The 18,676-nt window shown below is 45.9% G+C and overlaps 3 protein-coding genes and 1 long non-coding RNA gene across 12 annotated transcripts in view; 2 read left to right on the top strand and 2 right to left on the bottom strand.

Moving 5' to 3' along the window:
* The first annotated feature begins 666 nt into the window (after nucleotides 1-666).
* CB2H6orf226 (chromosome B2 C6orf226 homolog) lies at nucleotides 667-1,585 on the top strand. Its single transcript, XM_006931761.3, has one exon. The coding sequence runs from the start codon at nucleotides 667-669 to the stop codon at nucleotides 1,000-1,002; it is 336 nt and encodes a 111-aa protein (XP_006931823.3). The 3' UTR covers nucleotides 1,003-1,585.
* A 2,038-nt stretch (nucleotides 1,586-3,623) lies between these two features.
* On the bottom strand, nucleotides 3,624-8,652 carry RPL7L1 (ribosomal protein L7 like 1). Of its 3 annotated transcripts, none has more exons than XM_019830598.3 (7): nucleotides 8,448-8,652; nucleotides 7,729-7,837; nucleotides 6,893-7,056; nucleotides 5,772-5,909; nucleotides 4,885-4,994; nucleotides 4,478-4,587; nucleotides 3,624-4,041 (listed from the first exon to the last, which is right to left on the bottom strand). In XM_019830598.3, exons 1-6 carry the CDS (start codon nucleotides 8,459-8,461, stop codon nucleotides 4,484-4,486), a joined length of 639 nt encoding a protein of 212 aa, XP_019686157.1. In that variant the 5' UTR covers nucleotides 8,462-8,652; the 3' UTR covers nucleotides 3,624-4,041; nucleotides 4,478-4,483. The 3 variants fall into 3 exon arrangements, with proteins under 3 accessions (XP_019686157.1, XP_006931780.1, XP_003986195.1); XM_006931718.5 differs by having other exon boundaries at nucleotides 4,478-4,692; nucleotides 6,893-7,053; nucleotides 8,448-8,648; XM_003986146.6 differs by having other exon boundaries at nucleotides 4,478-4,692; nucleotides 8,448-8,640.
* A 161-nt stretch (nucleotides 8,653-8,813) lies between these two features.
* Nucleotides 8,814-17,106, top strand: LOC123385370. Of its 2 annotated transcripts, none has more exons than XR_006597782.1 (2): nucleotides 8,814-8,944; nucleotides 16,633-17,106. It is a non-coding gene; the product is annotated as an uncharacterized LOC123385370 (long non-coding RNA). The 2 variants fall into 2 exon arrangements; XR_006597783.1 differs by lacking the exon at nucleotides 8,814-8,944 and adding an exon at nucleotides 9,490-10,805.
* The window catches only part of BICRAL (BICRA like chromatin remodeling complex associated protein), a 106,583-nt gene continuing 102,217 nt past the window's right edge, over nucleotides 14,311-18,676 (bottom strand). For all 6 annotated transcript variants that reach the window (XM_023253982.2, XM_045057575.1, XM_019830596.3 and 3 more), the window contains one exon: nucleotides 14,311-18,195. In XM_023253982.2, coding sequence (XP_023109750.1) covers nucleotides 17,432-18,195 — 764 coding nt within the window. In that variant the 3' untranslated portion in view covers nucleotides 14,311-17,431. The remainder of the gene's footprint in view (nucleotides 18,196-18,676) is intronic.

Raw genomic sequence — 18,676 nt, 5'->3', positions numbered from 1 at the left:
ATAAACTTACAAACCTGAGAATTGTTTGTACTAACTTTCTGAGCAGCCAGAGGGACTGTAGCACACCTGACCTGCCTTCATCTTTTCTCATCCCCTCTGGGAACACCAGGAATAGAGTCTTGATGGTAGGAAATGGGGAGAGAGTGTCAAGACTTTCTAGTGCTGTCACTTGTTCCCAGTTCTCCTGAGGTCACTGGAAATCTGTCCACAGCTATTTTCTGTCTGGAGCTGCGGAGTCCGGTGTGGAGAAGATCCCCCTTGCCACAGGTCTCTACAGGTGTAGGTGCGCATTTCTGCGCATGTGTGAAAATAAGTTTGAACTCCAGCGTCCGGCGGGCTCAGTCGGAGGACCATGTGACATTTGATCTCGAGCCCCAAGAGATTACTTAAGAAAAAGAAAAAGAAAAAAAGGAAACAGGTATGTGCACCTTCCTATGCATGTGTGCCAAATTGGGTCTTTTTGTCCGCATCAGCGTGTCTACATGCACGGCCCATTCTGTGCAAGCCTTCAAGTTCCTTCTAAAGCATTGCACGTTGCAGGCTCTGGTGTGGGCTAAGGGTGTGTGTGTGTGTGTGTGTGTGCGCGCGCGCGCGCGCGCGCGAAGCGTTTCTGCGCGGAGCAGGTCGCAGTTCTCAAGTGCTCCCCCCTTTTTGGGCCGGCTTGGTATGGTCTGCGAGCTCCTCTACATTTCTTCGGACGGTGGTTGCACCCACCTCACCCGGAAGTGCTTGCCCGCACGCCTGTCAGGCTTGCGCCCCGGCATGGAGCAGCACAGCGGTCGGGTCCGCCCTGACCCGGGCCCGCAGCCCGTGGAGTCGGCCCCCGCCTCGGTGACCCTGGCGCAGCTCCTGCAGCTGGTCCAGGAGGGCCGGGAGCTCCCGGGCCTGGAGAGGCGCTGCATCACAGCGACCCACGGCGAACCCACGGCGCCCCGGCTCCCGCGGAGGCCCAAGCCCTGGGAGGCCTCGGCGTCGGCCGAGGCCCCCGCGCCGCCGCCGTAGCCCCGGGAACCCAGATCCCGTCGACCTCGGGTCCGGGTAGAAGAACGCCTGGACGGGCCCGGCTCGGCGGAGTCAACGACTGCGCCTTCCTGACGGCACGTAGTGGGTTCCTGAGGCTCGTAGTTCTTTGCCTTTTAGACCTGGAGAGCGTGACTCTGTTCTGCATAAATTCGGACCTTGGATGCTGGCCACGGTTATCTTTTATGCATTCGCCCCCGACCTATCTCAGCTGAACTTAAGCCTCCTGGGAGAGTCATTGGAGTTGCCTTGTATCCGAGTATTTCTGGACCAAGATCCTCATTTTAAAAATCCGGTTTCGGCCCTTACAGATGATTGAAACAGATCTCCTACTTTTTACTCTCTGCGATGCATAGATGTGCCTTCATTTTTAAAATGCTACTGAGGACACACTAACGGGGTTTGACCCACTGAGAAAAATTTCGTTAGTAATGTAGGAAAACGTCAGTGTTTATCTCCCGGTTCAGCTAATTCTTGTGAGTTGGGCAAATGAACTTGGGATTCAAGAGGTGTTGATCTTAGCCATTCTCCAGGTCAGCAGCTAATAAAAGGTTTAATGATTAAACTTGGCCCTGGAATGACTTCAAAGATACATTAGACCAACAAAATCCTAAAGCGTTAAAAGAAAAGCCAATCAACAAAAAACTAGAACCTTTGGCTCTGGGAACCAGTTGGGTCACGATAGAAGCTTAGAACAGAGGGAGAGCTCCTACAACTACTTTCTGAAGCCTCTAAGTAGGCGTGCCACGTGGCTTACTGCCCCTACTCTTGCTTACTGAAACTGTTTTTGTTTTCCCTACATCTAGAACATATATGTGGTGTATGTTGATAGTTTTGTATGTGGACAGCCATGAACAATTCACAATCAGCATATGCTATCTACAAATCATACGACTAATTTTTCCCAGAAATGATAGTTCCACAACTTGTTCAGGGAATGGTAGATCATAGTGCACGATACAGCAGTACATTAATTTTTTTGTAAACATTTATTTTTGAGAGAGACAGCGTGCGAGCGGGAGAGGGGCAGAGAGGGAGACACAGAATCCAAAGCAGGCTCCGGGCTTTGAGGTGTCAGCACAGACCCAGATGCAGGGCTCCAACTCACCAAGGGTGAGATGGTGACCTGAGCCAAAGTTGGATGGTTAATGGACTGAGCCACCCAGGCACCTCAGCAGTACATTTTTTATAACTTAATATACATAGAATTCCAAGTTACTGGTTATTTTGCTTAACCTTTTGAACAACTGTGTGAGGCACACATGCTACATTAGTTCCATTTTGCAGGCAAGAATGGGAACGTTTTTCTTGTATTTAGCTTTTTTTTTCCTCCCAGAGAAAGGGGAGTGGGGTAGAGAGCATGGGAGAGGGGCAGACGGAGAATCTTAAGCAGTTTCCACACTCAGCGTGGATCCTGAAGTGGGGCTCAATCCCATGACCCTGGAATCATGACCTAAGTAGAAATCAGGACACCCAGGTGCCCCCTTCCTGTATTTATTATAAAACGTACCTGCAGTAGAAACCCTGGGCATCCACATTCACAAATGCTCTTTTCCCATGGCTTTTGATACGTCATCTTAAAGTAATTTGATTTCACAATGCTTTAAAATATAAGAGTAAGCTCTAACATCTATTCCTGGCAGGTTAACTCTTGAGCCAACCAACCTAATTAATTACCTCATAACCTGGCACATTTTAAGCATTGTTCTAACTCAACCTCACAGCTATGTTTGAGGGCCCCATGAGCCAAAAGTGCAGCAAAGCTGATCATAAGGGACCAGGGGACACAGTGGTTAAACGTTTTCAAGTCTTAACCTATGCCTGGCACACTCACCAACTTCTCACATGGCAATTGAGGCAATGATGTGACAGGAACAGAGGAAGGCCCACCTAGGAGGGGGGCACTGATAATAAAACACAAGCAGGATCAGATTCCCTTTCTAGGTCTATGTCCCCAGGAGCCCTAGTGGTGGTCTATACATGGTTACCAGCAGGGTAGAGAGCAATACTTTTGGAGTCTAGACTATGCAAGGAGAGGGTTTAATAAAGGCTGCCTGGGGCCTAAAAGACCTAATAGTACTAATTTCATCCATGCCAAACCAAGAAAATCCCATCTTGAAGCCCAGCAGAAATAAATGGGGAGCATTTCCCTGAGGCAGATGGTACAGAGGGCTCCGGGATCCACCACTGTGATCCTAATAGGAAATACCCAATTGGCTCCAAGGGAAAAAGCTATCTTGGTAAGCTTTGGTCTTCCACAGGACATGGGACCAGAGGAGACTAACAAGGTCAGGGCCCAGGTGGTCAATCCAGATAGTGCAGGACTTCCTCACATAAGGTGCATGGTTCCTAAGAGAAATCTATGAACACAAAAATTTCCAAGCAATAATTTGAGTGTACGTATTTTTCTGGGAAAAGGGTCCTTCCCTTCTCATAGACCCAAGAAAAGGTTAAAATCCTGAGCTAGAGAAAAGGACTAAATCGACCGCAGGCTATGATAAGGAAGCCACCAGATACACTTCAGGCCAGCCAAGTCTGAGAGCTCACAAAGCGGTCACTGAAAAGTCAGAACAGACTCACAGCAGAGACAGCGGAGAACCGCGTTTGTGCTCTTCTTTGTAACTATATTTTAAATTCCTTCCAAAACAAAGCCCCAAGAACCCCCAGGTTCAAGTATGTCCCTGAGTGTGGTCCACTGCTGTCTTGTATTCATGCTTGGATACTCGTTTGCTAACATCAAACCCCAGAATGGAAGATGTGACGTAGCAGGATTCTCTCTTCCATGGCATGAGTCCTCTGCTGACTTAAGGGGTGACAGTCCAGTCAACGTGGAAAACACACTGGAATTTTTTCTTGGAACTGGGCTGTGATGAGACGTGCCTGCCAGGAACGTCATCATCTTTTCCTTGACTCCCCCCACTCTAGTTTCTGAAGGTATAGCAGAAAATATCTTCTTTGAAGATACTGATAACAATTCCAAAAGACAAAACACACCTCCAATGTGCTGTGCTTTCAGATATTCTGAGGAAGAAGAACATAACTTCATTAATAGAAATTTAATGACAGTTGGCACCTAAGATTAAGCAATTTCAAAAAATTAAGATACCTTCCACAAAATAGATGGTTTGTATCTTCAAATCCTTTCTGAAATTAGTTAATATTCTCTCCCCATTGCCAGGTAAATGACCACAGCAATACAGAAGATTTTTTTTGTTACTCAACATTTTCTAGCCTCTGATTGTTGGAATACACATGGGAATGCCCCATGTCCTAACCAGGCATTCACTGTTTCAAGCATATTTCCATCTGTTAGACTTGTAGATACCAGTCTCTCTCTGCCCTCTACCACTCAAACGCCAAAGTTACTCTCAGATACTGGTAAATGCAAAAAGAATTTTTAAGTGGCAAAGGATGGACCATCACATCAGCCCAAGGCCAGTTTTCAGCCCTGCCTCACCTGGGTTTAATTCAGCTGCCGAATGAGCTGATTGATGCGTTCTCCTCGATAGCCTGGTAAGCCCACCTCCTTGAGAAAGCCCACTCTATTCTTGGTAGCATGACGGGCCACTGAGAGATGGAAAGGACGTAAGAAGTCACAAATGGCCTGGAAATTCTTCCCCGGAAAGGCAATTTCATGAATGAGGTCTTCCAAGCAAATAACACCGTACTTCCCTGGGAAACATAAGGATACAGATTCCTTTATTCAACATTTCCCCAGTATATACTATGAGGCTGTTATATGCTCACAGCTGGGCACTCTGGTAGGTCCTTGGGACTCCAAGAAAAACAGTACCTAAATCCCACATCAAGACCACCAGAGATCCTTGCTTTCTGCTCAACTGACCCCTAAGATGCAACACTCACCCAGGTGCTCCTCAATCACTGTGTTGTCTGTCAAAGGGATGGTTTTATTCTTGACCTTGGCTTGTCCACGTTTCAAGATAAGTTCCCGGACAGACTTCAGATTTGGAAATCTATGTGAGGCAGAATAAAGTACAGCCTTATCAGCCCCTGGCACACTGCACACACTGGTCACTCAGTCCTGCAGCCTGGCTGAGGAGGGATTCTCCTACTACCCCTTCTCCCCACCAAGAAGTGCAATCACGCTGCAGCTGGGATGCCTGCAAGTACACAAGCAAGGAAAAAACCAGAGTGGCCCTATGGAATTAAAAATTACAATTTATGGATAGAAATGTTCATTGTGAAAAAAAAAAAAATTACTTTCCGAGGCAAAAATAAAACAAACACTGGCTTACAATCCAGGACTTTGGCCTTATAGAATCCTCTACTCAAGATGGTTAAATCCAAGCGCTTGCTGGGTTTTAATGTTTGAAAGAAGACTACTCGAACTCATGACCCCAAGATCAAGAGTCACACGCTCTTCTGACTGAGCCTGCCAGGCACCCATGAAAGAACACACTACTCTTACACAAGCACTGCCCCCAGCTCTGCCCCAAGACTCCCAAGAATTAACTCCTCTTCTACGCATCTTACTCAGCCTCAGCTTACAAGCGAACAAGCCCTGCCATGGTACTTTTCTTGTCACGTCAGCAGCAGCACCACCTCCTGCTCTGTCTGCCCCATGTTCCAAAGTTCTATGGCTGGCAGCTGATTTCTGGGAACTGTGGTCACCACAAAATGTTTCTTCAACACAGCAACACGAGCCCTGGAGGTAACACTCGCATGCTAATGTTCTCATCAGGCTCACATACAATCTAATATGAATCCACACACACAAAAACCTTACTCACCCCCAGGCCACATACGGTTCCACTATACGCAGCGTTTTTATGGTCTGGGGGGTCACTCTGAAAAAGACACCACTGAAAATCTTCTTCAGGCGAAGCCTTGCAATGGTCCTCTGCACCAGTGAACTCACCCCATTAATCCTGAAATGAACGACAGAGGAAGTCAGGTTCTATTCAGTTTTTGTCAGTCCGACAAGGACCTATGAAATGACTCCCACTACAGGGCATCCAGAGAGCAAGACACAGACTGTGCCTCACAGGTGAGGTCAGAAGGTGGCAGCTATGTAAACAGGTCATTCTCACATGATGTGGGGCAATGCTATAGGAACAGAATGGGGCCTGATTTCGTGTGGGGTGTGTATGAGTTGAGTGTGGAGGGCTGTGCATGTCAAGCAAAGGAAGCTGGACTCTGCGGGCAGTAAAAGCACGAAAAGATTTTAGGTACAAGAGACACAATCAACTTCCTGATTGACAACCACTGAGGAGAGCACATCAGACGGATCTGAAAGCATGACACCAGAGGCAGGGAAACCCAGTTAGCTAGTACGATGGTCCAGGAGAGATTATGGGAAATGGTAGGGAGGTTAATAAAGAGGGCTCAAAGATAGTTAAAGCCCACAGGTTTCTGGTTTGGATGACTGGGTAGGGGAAATAGGAAGAGGCAGTTGTACATGCAGACAGACTGGGTAAAGTACGCCTCAATGAGGAAAAAGCTTAATGAGCTCTCCCCAGCACTGAATACGCTCCATCCACTTGACCCTTGTTAGGTTCCTAGAAGGATGCCTTGATTCCCACAGTTCAGGACTTTCTGCATCTATGCCTGGAAAGCCTTCCCCAACACTCGTGAATTCCTCCCACGTCTGCAGGTCTCAGCTTCAAGTTCCTGCTTTAGAGGATCCACAACCAGTACTGCCTTTGCAGCAGTTGACCCTCATTGCACTTGGTATATTTTCATGTGTATTTGCTCACATCAGTCTCCTTAACCTTAAAGAGAAAAACCCCAAGTTCCTAGCACAACTTGTCTTAGTGGCTTAAAGCCTATTATAAATCTCATCTCCCTAGAACGGGTCCTAAAGCTGAACCAGTAGTTTGCCCCAGCCTACGGAATCTGAGAAGTTCCTCACCTTTGGATGCGTACAACAAAGGCCAAGGAATGTTTATCCGGCACTTCCAAACCGTGAGGTTTCACTTCTAGTCGTCTGAGGCGCACCCTGTCGCGTTGCTGCCGCCAGGAATCGTGTAGGAACCATTCCAGTCGCTTAAACTTGACCTCTTTTCCTTTCTTCTGCTACAGAAAAGGCAGACCACCATCACCATTCTGTGCCTCTAGTTTTACTTCCACAACAGTAATTCATTGGTCACTATCCATAGAGTGTATTTCCCACTATGTTCCACAAAAAGAAGCAAACAAACATCTTCTATTCTAGATAAGGCAAAAACGAGATACCCAAGGAGTTTTGAAAACTCAGAAACTACAAAAAAAAAAAAAAGTCTCTGATAAATAAACAAGTTAGTTTACATGCTATTAGCCAACGTTACCAACATTTATGGAACCTAACACTGTGTTAAGGATCATAAAGTACAGAATAAGCATGAGCTTGTTTCATCTTCCAGACTCCAAAATAAGTATCTTCTCAAAACGTTGAGCAAGTAGCAAAAATTGTTTGGCACATTACAAAAAAAAAAGTTTTCTTCCAAGTAAAGAGAATGTTTGGTTTTTCAAATCACTTGGTGTGAACCCAAATAGTACAACGTCTCCTCCACTTTTCCTTAACAAACTACTCAAACATTTTACCCGCAGAAAATTAGAAATATTTGTTAAATGAAGACATGAACTGTATACCTGCTGTAATAGAATCGACGGGGAAAGGGACTGTCCATACCAAATCTAGTTCAACACATGCTAGATATAACTCACCAAATACATTCTAATTCCCTTCTCTTGGTGCCCCATCATTACCTCCTTCTTGTCCAAAAGTGCCTGCTTCGCTTGAGTGGCTTTAAGAGCCTGATACGCCTTCCTCTTTTTCAGGAGATTTTCTGGAACCAAAGGAATCTTTTTTCTTTGCCTGATACGGAAAATTGCAATCAGAGATAATGTTTAAAGAACAAATTTTCAATGAGCTTCTAAACCATCTCTTGGGGTTCGAGAAACATTACTCTCTTCAAATTCCGAAAGACAGACTTCTCTGAAAACTGTGGTGTCTGACGCCAGTCCTCAAAACGGACCCCTTAACGTTCACTCTTTTCTAAGCGGTAAGAAGTCATGAACCCCTTGGCCACTAGTCCTCCTCTGCCTCCATGAAGCTTTTACTGTCACAGCCTTTTAAAGACACTAACGGCTACATGCTCCTAGTAAAACTCCGTGGGGCTGGGGCGGGTACAGACCTATCTGCAGGGGCAATACTCAAGTCAAGCTGGGTGAACCCAAGACTAGCACTCTCCAGCCTGCCCCCAAGGTTAGTAACCCGAATTTGACGGCGGCTTCCCTCCACCTGAGCGGCAGGCCGAATCCTACGGCTCCTTGCTCTTCACCCCACTCTCTGTAATCTGGAGTCTTTTCTATTCTCTTCCTTCAGTCCACAAGGATCCTTATTTTCCGCCACTGAGGAATAAACACCGTGGATGGCACCGGATGCTCAAGACCCCACTGGAGAGACTCAAACCCCAAACACTCACTCTTGCTCCGCCATGTTTCCAGTGCTGTGGCTACCGGCTACTGCTCATGCGCAGCCCCACCACGTGGGAAAGAAAGGACCGCTCTATGTGTACTTGACCATAGAGATGTGTCTTCTAGCTGAAGGTTTATAACACGGGTAGTCCTGCCAGTTAGCTGCAGTGAACCGCTGAGGTCTGGCTAACACAGATTCCTTGCCGAAAATCACACAAAGGTTCCTTCTCACTGCTTTCGAGCACTCTAGAGTCTGCGTCATCTTCGAAATCCCGCCCCCTTCCTTTACGCTAATGCCGTTGGCTGGGCTGTAAATAAACACTTCCCACTTCCTACGACTTCCGGTGTGGAGGGCGCGCCTCTCCTTCCGCTTCCCTTCGGCTGCGCGTGTGCGGGAAGGGAGACCGTCTGGCGGGAGAGGCTTTTTGCTGGATGGCGAGAGCTGGGGCCCCTGTGACTTTGGTTCTCACGTGTGGGTGGAGGTGTTTGTGGATGATTTCGGATGGTAAGGAGTGCAGCTTCCGTTCTGTCAGCCTGGCTCCGTCAGCAGGACCCAGAGCAAGTTATTTCCCCTCTGTACAGTGGTTTGCTTTACCCATAAAGTGGACCTACGCGATAGCGTTGCGAGGATTATGTGAAATGTTCCATGTAAAGCGCTTAGCACAGTGTCTGAGTGTAGGACACGCAGCAGGAGACACTAGGTTAGTTATCAGTGCTGAATCGAAAACAGAAATTCCTTTGTCATGTCAGAATCTTGCCTCGTACAGCTCTCACCACCTGGAATTTGCTTCCTTTTTTCCTGGTCTTCATGAAACAAAAATAACCGACGTCCTGTATTCTGGAAACCTCTAGTGCAGTGCCTCTAGCACTAATATGCATAGTAGTCACCTGGTGGTCTTGTTAAAATGCAGATTAAAAAAAAATTTTTTTTAATGTTTATTTGGCGGGGGGGGGGGGGGGGGGGGGCGCGGTGAGGGGCACAGAAAGACAGGGAGACAGAATCCGAAGCAGGATCTAGGCTCTGAGCTGTCAGCACAGCGCCTGACTTGGGGCTCAAACCCACAAACCCTGAGAACATGAACAGAGCTGAAGTCTGATGCTTAACAGACTGAGCCACCCAGGCGCCCCTAAAATGCAGATTTTAAATTCAGTTTGTAGGGGAGAGGGGAGTTGATACTCACTTTTTTAACATGCTTCAAAGTGATGTCATCCTTCAGGTCTGGATTGCACTTTAGCAAGACTCTAGTCTCTTTACTTTTTTCTAAATTCCTTCATCCCATTATTACATTTTTAACATTTCTTCATGATACTAGGAGGCCAGGGACCATGGCTGCTTTGCTCCTGGCGGTTCCTAAAGGTCTAGCGTAGGTTTCTCAATCTCGGCACTACTGGCTTTGGGGCCAGATCATTCTCTATCATGGCGGGCTTTGTGGGACGTTTAGCAGCATCCCCCTACATGCCAGTAGCACCTCTGCCCCAGATGTGACAAACAAAAATGTCTTCAGGCATTGCCACATGTTTACTACAGTATGTATATTTATCCCAACGTCATTATTTGACCCTCGGTACTTACAGGCATCACCGCAGACTTTATCCTGTACTGTTTGGCTTATTGTGTCCCTAATTAGATTGGGTGCTATGAAGGCAGGGAACTTATCTCATACTTCTCCATCTGCTACAGCTCCTGTCACAATAGTGGGCACCTGCAGGTGCTTTTTAGCTAACCTCAAAGCATCATATTGGTACGTGCTCTGTAACTAATCGAACCAGAGAGAGAGTGCCGTACACAGAGCTCATTACCTGATGAATAAATGTCGAAGGACAACATAGTCTTTGGAATCAAAGACTGGTGTGAGACTCCTTCTCACTAACTTAGCACTTCACATGTGTCTTTGTATAAAGGCAAAAACAAGGGTCACCAAAGTGTAAAACGTTTATTAGATAGTAATCAAAGAACAAAAATAGGTCAATATTTTGTAACTCTCTATCTACAGATAAGAGGTAGGTCCTCTGGTACTGAGGGTAGCAGGAGAGAAGGAATTTCAGGGCTATTAACAGTGGCTGAAAGAGACTTGGAGGCCACAATTCAGGATAGGTTTTCCGAAGCCAGCAGATGGCGCTAAGAGAGTACTTATTCTCAGTGCCAAAGCCATCATTCCACAAGATGCAGAGGAAAAGTGATAGAGGCCTCCTCAGTCCAAAATTATTCACTAAGTGAATACATGTTTACTGAGCATTGACCCAGCGTGAGGCAAGATACAAGACTTTTTATTTCGAAGTGAGGATATCGAATGAGAATGGGGAATGGCCTGTTGTCACAGGCCCCTTTTGGGAATGATTAAGACTATGCAACTATATGCAATGAGGTAGGTTTTCATGTCCTGGAATCTTAATGGTGTTTTTCTTCTTTGTTGACTTGCTGATGACCATTTCCATTTCCTAACAGCATCCCATTTCTCTTGTGGACTGGTCTCTACTTCATCGTGTACAATCATGGAGTAGGGTAGGGTATCAAATCTAAATGTTTGTCCTCCCAATACATAAGTTGAAGGGGTGTCTCTGAAAGATCTTTTAAACTCCTTCCATCTCCCTAGTGGGAGGGGGCATGAGACACTAAACTTCTTTGGGTTTTGAATCTTGAGCAGAGTGATAATGGAAGAATCCTAGGTTTGGGGCAAGACTTTAAGGATTTCCACCTACTAAGATCTGGAGTTTCCGTGTTCCTGTCTTTCTCAAGCCTAATGGTTCTTCAGTCTTTTCTTCAATCTTTGTCTTTCCTGGGGTGCCTGGGCGGCTCAGTTGGTTAAGCACCCAACTCTTGATTTCAGCTCAGGTCATGATTTCATGGTTCGTGGGATTCAGCCCCGCTGTCAGTGCAGAGCCTGCTTTGGATTTTCTCTCTTCTTTTCTCTCTGCCCTTTACCCTTGCACGTGCCCTTTCTCACTCTCTCTCAAAAGAGACTGGGTGGCTGACTGGGTGGCTCAGTGGGTTGGGCGTTTGACTTCAGCTTGGTCATGATCTCACGGTTCGTGAATTTGAGCCCCACATTGGGCTCTGTGCTGACGGCTCCGAGCCTGGAGCCTGCTTCGGATTCTGTGTCTCCCTCTCTCTGTGCCCCTCCTCCGCTCACACTCTATCTCACTCTTTCTCAAAAATAAACATTAAAAAGAAAAAAAAAAAGTCCTTTCAGGGCAAACCTTTGCTGGCTCTCTGAATTGACTCCAGGGTTCTTTTCCCAGCATATTCCACAATAGGTTACTTTTGTATTGTCTGCACTCTGGGATTATTTGGACAGTTGAGGGACAGTTATGAGACTTCAGGAAGTTGACTTTTGTTATGTTTCCAGCTTTCCTTGTTGCTTCCTCAGAGAGTGACATGAGGTTACCAGGACACAGGTGAGAAAGAGATCAGATGAGCCTGGAGTTGGGGAAGACAACGTGGCCAACAGATTTTGATCCTGATGAAACACAAGCATAAGGCAGCAAAAGTGTGAAGGAAAAAGGAGAGAACATGTGAAGGCCAGCAGCCTTTGAGGGTCCAGGATAGACACAGGCAAGCTAGAGTAGGAAGTACATAGTGTGCAGGAGGGTAAGACCAAAAACAAAACAGAAAAACCAAACCTTTTCTGAATTATTTCAGGGACAGTGGCTCTTAGCTTCTCCCACCTTCCATACTTCTTCAGTAACACCTCATTTTATACCTCAGGAAGTAGAGGACCAGGACAAATCTGCCCAGTTCATAGGCAAGGAAGTTGAGGCTGAAAGTTGCACTAAGAGATCTAATTATGTGTTAGACGAGGTACTAGAACCCATTTCTAGATTCTGCTGCCCAAAGCACTTTCTGCCCACTCTGTGGTACTGCTTTCTCAGACCTTCACACAAGTGATTTTTTCCGAGGATCTTCATGCCTTTCCAAGTGTTTTCAAAGGCTAGGCTCCAGCATATGCCCGTGAGAAATGCAGATTAGGGCTTCTTATAATGGCCTTTCATGGGCAGCAACATAGACGATTCATATTACAGAATCCACTTTATACTATGACAATGCTCCTGATTTCTCCATAATATTTAACCCTATAATTACAAAATGCCTTTATCTTCATTCCCGCACAAAGTATCACACCTTTTTCTCAAATGTAACTAAGGATGAACTAAGAAGCAGGGCACTGGAATACAGATCACAACTTTACCGAGGTGGTAGGTCGGGAAGAATTTTAGCCCCGGTTTCTTCTCTCCCGAACTCCAGTCACTTCCCAAATGTAATGCAATTATTTGTGTGCTTGTTTCCTCTCTAGACTGTGGGCTCTTTGAGAGTAGAGGTCATACCTGAATTATCCATCTAGCCTGGTGCCTGTAAACTGCTCAAAAAATGTATGGTGGCAAATGCTGTCCACCTTCAGCTGGGTACCCAGGAGCCCTCACTCTGTCTCCGAGAGCATAGAGGCAATGGTGAAGCAGAGTCAGAGCCCGGACCCAGGGCCTAGCCCCTTGAGGACAGCACAGCCAGAGTGTTGTCTGAGCGATCTGTTTCAGTGCCCCCAGATTGTTTTCTTCCTTTTCTCTTTGCCCCCAGTAATCCACTGGCCCCTTTCCTGGAACACAGCCCCCCGCCCCCCATAAACAGGACTGAGGGCTTTAACCATCCTTAGAGAAGATGCCTGGTCTTTCCTCTGGGCAAGCCCCTGGGGAACAGAGTCTGATCCGAACCAAGCAGCCAGATCATCCTTCCTTCTTCATTCATGGGACACTCCCATTGCAAATGGTCTGAAGAGGGGAAAGAACATCATGTTGGGCACACATTTGTCCTTAGCAAGAGAATCTTGGCATCAGAGCAACAGTGCGTAAAAGACATGAAGGGATCCATCCAGTGATGCAATTATTCTAGCAGTAATTATTCTTATTACGTCCTGCTTCTATGTGGATTATGCAGAATCTTGATTTCCTGACTGCTGCTTTAGGGGTGGGGGTGGGAGTGCGGGTGGGGCACAATTCAAGCATAAGGGATCCTAGGCCCCAAAGAAAAATTTAAGGAGTCTTATACCTTCACCCCAGAAATACATTTCACCCTATGGTAGTTTCTCTAACAATTTGGGTAGCATCCCTCTTCTGAGGGCAAGAACTCAGAAGCGCCTCAGAATTTACAGTTAAGGTTACAGAGGCATTTCTCAGTGTAGTTTGGTCAAATGTGTGCGAAGAGAAACATGTTAAGTCTGAAACATTAAAAAAAAAAAGTTGGCGCTTGGGGGGCTCAGTTAAGTGTCCGACTTCGGCTCAGGTCATGATCTCCTGGTTTGTGGGTTCCAGCCCCGTGTCGGGCCCTGTGCTGACAGCTCAGAGCCTGGAGCCTGCTTCAGATTCTGTGTCTTCCTCTCTCTCTCTGCTCCTCCCCTGCTCATGCTCTCTGTCTCCAAAATAAATAAATATGTGAAAAATTTTAAGAAACATGTTAATCCTGGAGTAAGTCTTGTGTAAAACAGTTTTCTGTACCTATGCCTTAGCCTTCTTGTCCTTAACTGAAACAAAATAAATACAGTGAAGGAAACCTTCTGCAGATTCAGGCTCATTTATCTAACTTCTCAAATGGCCCCATTTTTACTTCCTTCCTAAAGGTCCCACATGACATCCTTAAGGACCCACGTGACAAGAATAGGGCTGGAGGCCCGACAAGTACATGACTAAACTTTCTCACCGACCAACTCTGTTGAATCTGGAACTGTTTGGAAAGGCCAGTCAATGAAAACCCTGTCCCCTCACTAGTTAGGCTCCTGTTTGGGAACAGTAAATCTATTTCAGTAGAACTCCTACTGAACGCTTACTTACCTTTTTCTTCTGGGAAAAGAGCCATTCCTATTTGCAAAATCAAGACAATCACAGTTGCGCGTTTTTCCCAAATCTTTGGCTGTATTGCAATGGTTGTTTCATTTTGTAATCTCCAACTAAACATTTCCTAACCATGGATTAACAATATAGTTACTGACTGGTTTCTTTTAACAGTATTTATCCAACATAACAAAATAAACTGCGATTTGTTATACTTTTTTTTACAAAACATTTTATAAATATTTTTACAAAATGTATACAAAGCAATTTCAAGTGAGACATACTATACAAATGAAGGTATTTAAGCAAATAAAGCCCACACCACACTGACAGTGAGTGACGCATCCTCTATAAGTCAAGTCAGTCTGTAAGGCCTCCCTAATCTAACAAAATCTACTAAATTCTTCAGAGCTAAAATAGTTCTTTTTCGTAATTGCCAGTTTAAAATTTGCTTTATCTTTAGGCAGTACTTAAGGACACAGAAAATCAAATGCTTAATAACAAATGCACACTTTTCCACAACAGAAAAAAAAAAAAAAGATGATGATTTTTGTTACTGAGTACAAGTAGTCCTAAAAAATTAACCTTGACTAATGAACCTGAACAACTCAAAGCTGGCCGTCCGAGGCGGAGCCCTCTGGCCCTTAGCCAGAGGGGGCTCCACATGCGAGTTATGACCCATGTGCGCAAAACCTAATCACAGGAGTAAAATACATTTCGTAATCTTCATTTGTCATTATCTAGAATCTTTCCTCCATAGAAAGTAAACTTACATACAAGGACACAAAAATTTACAAGTTTCATTTTGGTAAATTAGGCTCTCCATTTGCTAGACAAGTGTTAGGGCTCAAAAGACCCTTTGAGATGGTATACAGAAAGGCTGGGATTGGGGTAGCAGGACAGGATGGGGAAGAAAGGGAGGTGATGAATGTACATGAAGCTTATCTTTTAAGAATTCCACTGATTGGCAATAATTAACGTAACTCATCAGTAGCCTACGTGAAGGCTTCCGGGTAGAAAGTTCCACCATGAGAAGAATTTGATTAGGAGGGACCACCTTTAAGTCTTGCTAGGAATGAGGGGAGCATGAGTCCTAAGAGAAGAAGAGCCTACAAAATCATGGGGTTCAGGGCAGGGTGTTACCCCAGGCGGCCCAAACAGAAAGTTCCAACTGGCAATACCAACTTATCCTTCTAATATGTTACAATACAGGAAAAAAGGGGAAATCTGCAATTTGGACGTTGGCACAAATAAGGAAAAAATGGGAACCCTAAAATGGCCCAGATTTTCCAAGTTCTATTGGCCGGCGGGTGGGGGTGGGGAGAAGGAACTTCGCTTTTATGAAGGCTGGCTGGCTGAGAGAGGTTTCTTTGAGTGCAGGGACAGAGGGGCAGGGAGAGAGTCTGGGTCTTCCGTTGCCGTGTTTCCCAATAATCAGAAGCCTTCCTTTCCAACGCAGGCCAATCTGGAAAAGAAGCGCCCAACATGATGACAATGGGGTCATCCCCATTCTGGCAACAGCCAGAAACAGGTGCTGGCAATGCGTCAGAGTGGAGACCAGTGGGTGCAACCCCTCAAGCCAGAGAGATCAACAGGATAAATGAGAGAGTGCGCAGTGCACATGGGAGGAAGAATGGGTGGGTCCACACTGTCACCAGAATGACCTGATCTCAATAGCTCAGATACATGCACACGCACGTGGGGCAGAGTGCATACGAAATACCGTTATGTCGCTTTCCCAATGACAGGAGAGAAGGGCTGGTTACAATGACACTGGGAATGAAGGTAACAGCCGAGATGGGATGAACTGGGGCACGAACACAAGGAAGGAAAACGGGGAAAGCTCCCTGAAAAGAAATATAAATAAATAAAGCAGTAAGTCATGTCACTAATAGGAACACGGGCCACACACAGACCGTGACAGGGCGTGTCCTTTGGCTCTCAAGTGGGAATCCCATGTCTCAGCTCTTTTCTTTCAGTGGGGGGCTGGCTGGTAACTTTGGTTTGTCTGTGTTTTGGTAATGATTGCTGCCGGGGGGTGACTACTGTTCTCAGACAAGAAGCATAAACAAGGCCAAAGTCCCCTTAGAGTTTAAACTGAAGTATTACAACACAGTTTTCAAATGAAAGTGCTTTGGACGCTTGGCTATTTGTGGGAGAGGGTGCGGAGAGGTTAAATGAAAGGAAACCCAGCAACAAAAACGTACAGCATACGTTGACTATATCCAATTACAAAATGCAAAACGCTTGTTTTTTTTCTCAATAGTTAACATATATATGCTTTTACATATATACATAGTATACTCCTCAAGGCTCTCTCCCGGCCTCCCCTGTACACTGTGCCACTTAACTGGTTTCCATTTTCCTTTATTTCAGCCTGGTGAAAATTTTCTCAAGTCGTGCCGTTGCAACTAAGAACAGAGCATTCCCTAGATGAAACTCAACACGCGTATGCCGAAAAGCATGAGGTTTTGCTCCAGGAGCATCGGAAAAGCGCTCAGACGATGAACAAGGAAGCCCTGCGAATGCCCTGCTTGTGTGCTACTGGCTGCTTCCTCGGGGCTGTGGGGTCCCTGGCGGAGCAGCCGGCAACTTACTGCTCAGAGGTGGCCCGGGGCGGGGCGCGGGGGGTGAGGTGGGGGGGACAACCGTGCGGTCTCCCCTCCAACAACAACAACAAACCCAAAACAACGAAATTTGGAGATGCAGTGGGACATTCTTTCACAAAGTAGCTTCTATCAGTCCTGTTTGATTTTCTTTAATAAGTCTGTTCTTTTCAAATGACTTAATGATTGTCAGAATTTTACCGAGGGCCAAGTGTACTGTGATCTCAGTGAGTTATGGTGTTTTTTAAAAAAAAAAAAAAAATAGTAATAATAAAACAAGTAAACAAACACACAAAGAAAATGACTATAAGCACTTTCGTAACACTTGAAATGTGTAGGGCCTATCAGACTGCTTTCTAACAAGGATTAATTTCACGAAAGGATCTCCCTGTAACCACCACGAGTATTGCTCTTAAACAAAGAATGGGATTGAAGATCAGAAAGAATAACCTGTGATGAAAGGTCAAGCAGGCTGGAGACAGGAGAACACTTCCATTTGCTTTTGCCAGGAAAGAATGTAACTTGTCCGGGGCGGGGTGTCGGGGCGGGGTGGGGGAGGGCTGCTGCTATTAACACTCTAAGATACTATTTACAGCTGCTTCTAAAATGGAGTCGGTTTCTACAATGCCTTCACTGTGGTCCGGGATGAACTTTTCCAGGCAGTTTTCCTGCGAAGCCATTGGAGAAAAGTTGGGGAAATCTAACTCAACAGAGCCGCTAACCGTGGGGTCACTCTGGGGCTGCCGCCCAGCCTTTTTGAGTTCCAAGATGTTCTTAAATGTTGTTTCTAAACTCTTAGTGAGCTGGAGGTCTGGCTGGGGCTCGCCCGACCCTTTCATGATGTCTGTGTGTAAAACTTCATTCTTTGGAGAATTCCTCAGAGTTTTGTCCTGGAAGGAATTGTTACACGTCATCTCCAAGTGAGAATCTACTAGGATGCTTGAGAGTTTGCTCTCAGTACCGTGATCTGGTCTGGATGAGGTTTTCCGGTGCCCTTCGGGGCCGGGAGAGCACTCGCTGGCCTTCGTGGACTCTCTCCGGCTTGTTTTCTCTTCGGATGCACTCCGGTACTGTGCTAAGCCCACTTTGTCAAATTTCAGTGCTCTGCCGAGGCATTCAGTTTTTTTAGAAACGTTTCCTTCTGCGGAGACCACGATGTGATTAGGCACTAGATGAAACTGGTCATGATTCGTCGGTTCTCGGTTTTGGGCCTTGGCTGTCAGGTGCAGAGAGCTGGGCGCTTTACTGCCATGCTGGTCACTCCGGCCAAACTGTGTCTCATGAGCAGCTTTATCAGGTTTGAAGGAACAACAGAAATCAGCCTGAAAACCCTCTGGGAATGGGAGCAAAAAGAACACTAATGAGTGAATGAGACAGGAAGAACTATACGGCAGACCCCCAGTGGGTCAAGTGCAAATCCAGCCGAGCCCAGCAAACCAGTCTTTCGTGTCCAGGAACACGCACAAGCACCGCACTTGAGGGGGCTTCCTGTGAAAGTAACCATGGCTTCCAGACAAGAAGCTTAAACCTCTTTGAAAAAGTAGCTGCTTGGTGGGTGACAAATGGGAAAACCAAACAGGCAAAACCTCCACTTTGTCTTGATATCTTAGTGGTCTCTCTCTCTCTCTCTTTAAAGTTTATTTACTTATGTATGTAAGTAATCTCTATACCCAACTTGGGGCTCAAACTCACAACCCCAAGATCAAGAGTGTTCTGATCCAGCCAGGCACCCCTCTTAGTGTTATCTTTAGCTAGTTTTTTAATTACTGCTCTGAAATAGTCTGAAAACAGAAATTAGATGCTAGTATCAGCTT

This window comes from Felis catus, chromosome B2 (assembly GCF_018350175.1).
Source record: "Felis catus isolate Fca126 chromosome B2, F.catus_Fca126_mat1.0, whole genome shotgun sequence".
NCBI lineage: Eukaryota > Metazoa > Chordata > Mammalia > Carnivora > Felidae > Felis > Felis catus.
This window is presented reverse-complemented; position numbering and strand designations above follow the sequence as displayed.

What these genes read in the sequence shown, in the direction of transcription:
- RPL7L1 (XM_003986146.6), bottom strand. An exon ending in GAACCGTATGTGGCCTGGGG is followed by an intron (nt 4,995 to 5,771) that starts GTGAGTAAGGTT and finishes TGCCTCACATAG; the next exon opens with ATTTCCAAATCTGAAGTCTG. An exon ending in AGTGATTGAGGAGCACCTGG is followed by an intron (nt 4,693 to 4,884) that starts GTGAGTGTTGCA and finishes TATGTTTCCCAG; the next exon opens with GGAAGTACGGTGTTATTTGC.
- CB2H6orf226 (XM_006931761.3), top strand. Translation starts at nt 667, where the DNA reads ATGGTCTGCGAGCTCCTCTACATTTCTTCGGACGGTGGTTGCACCCAC.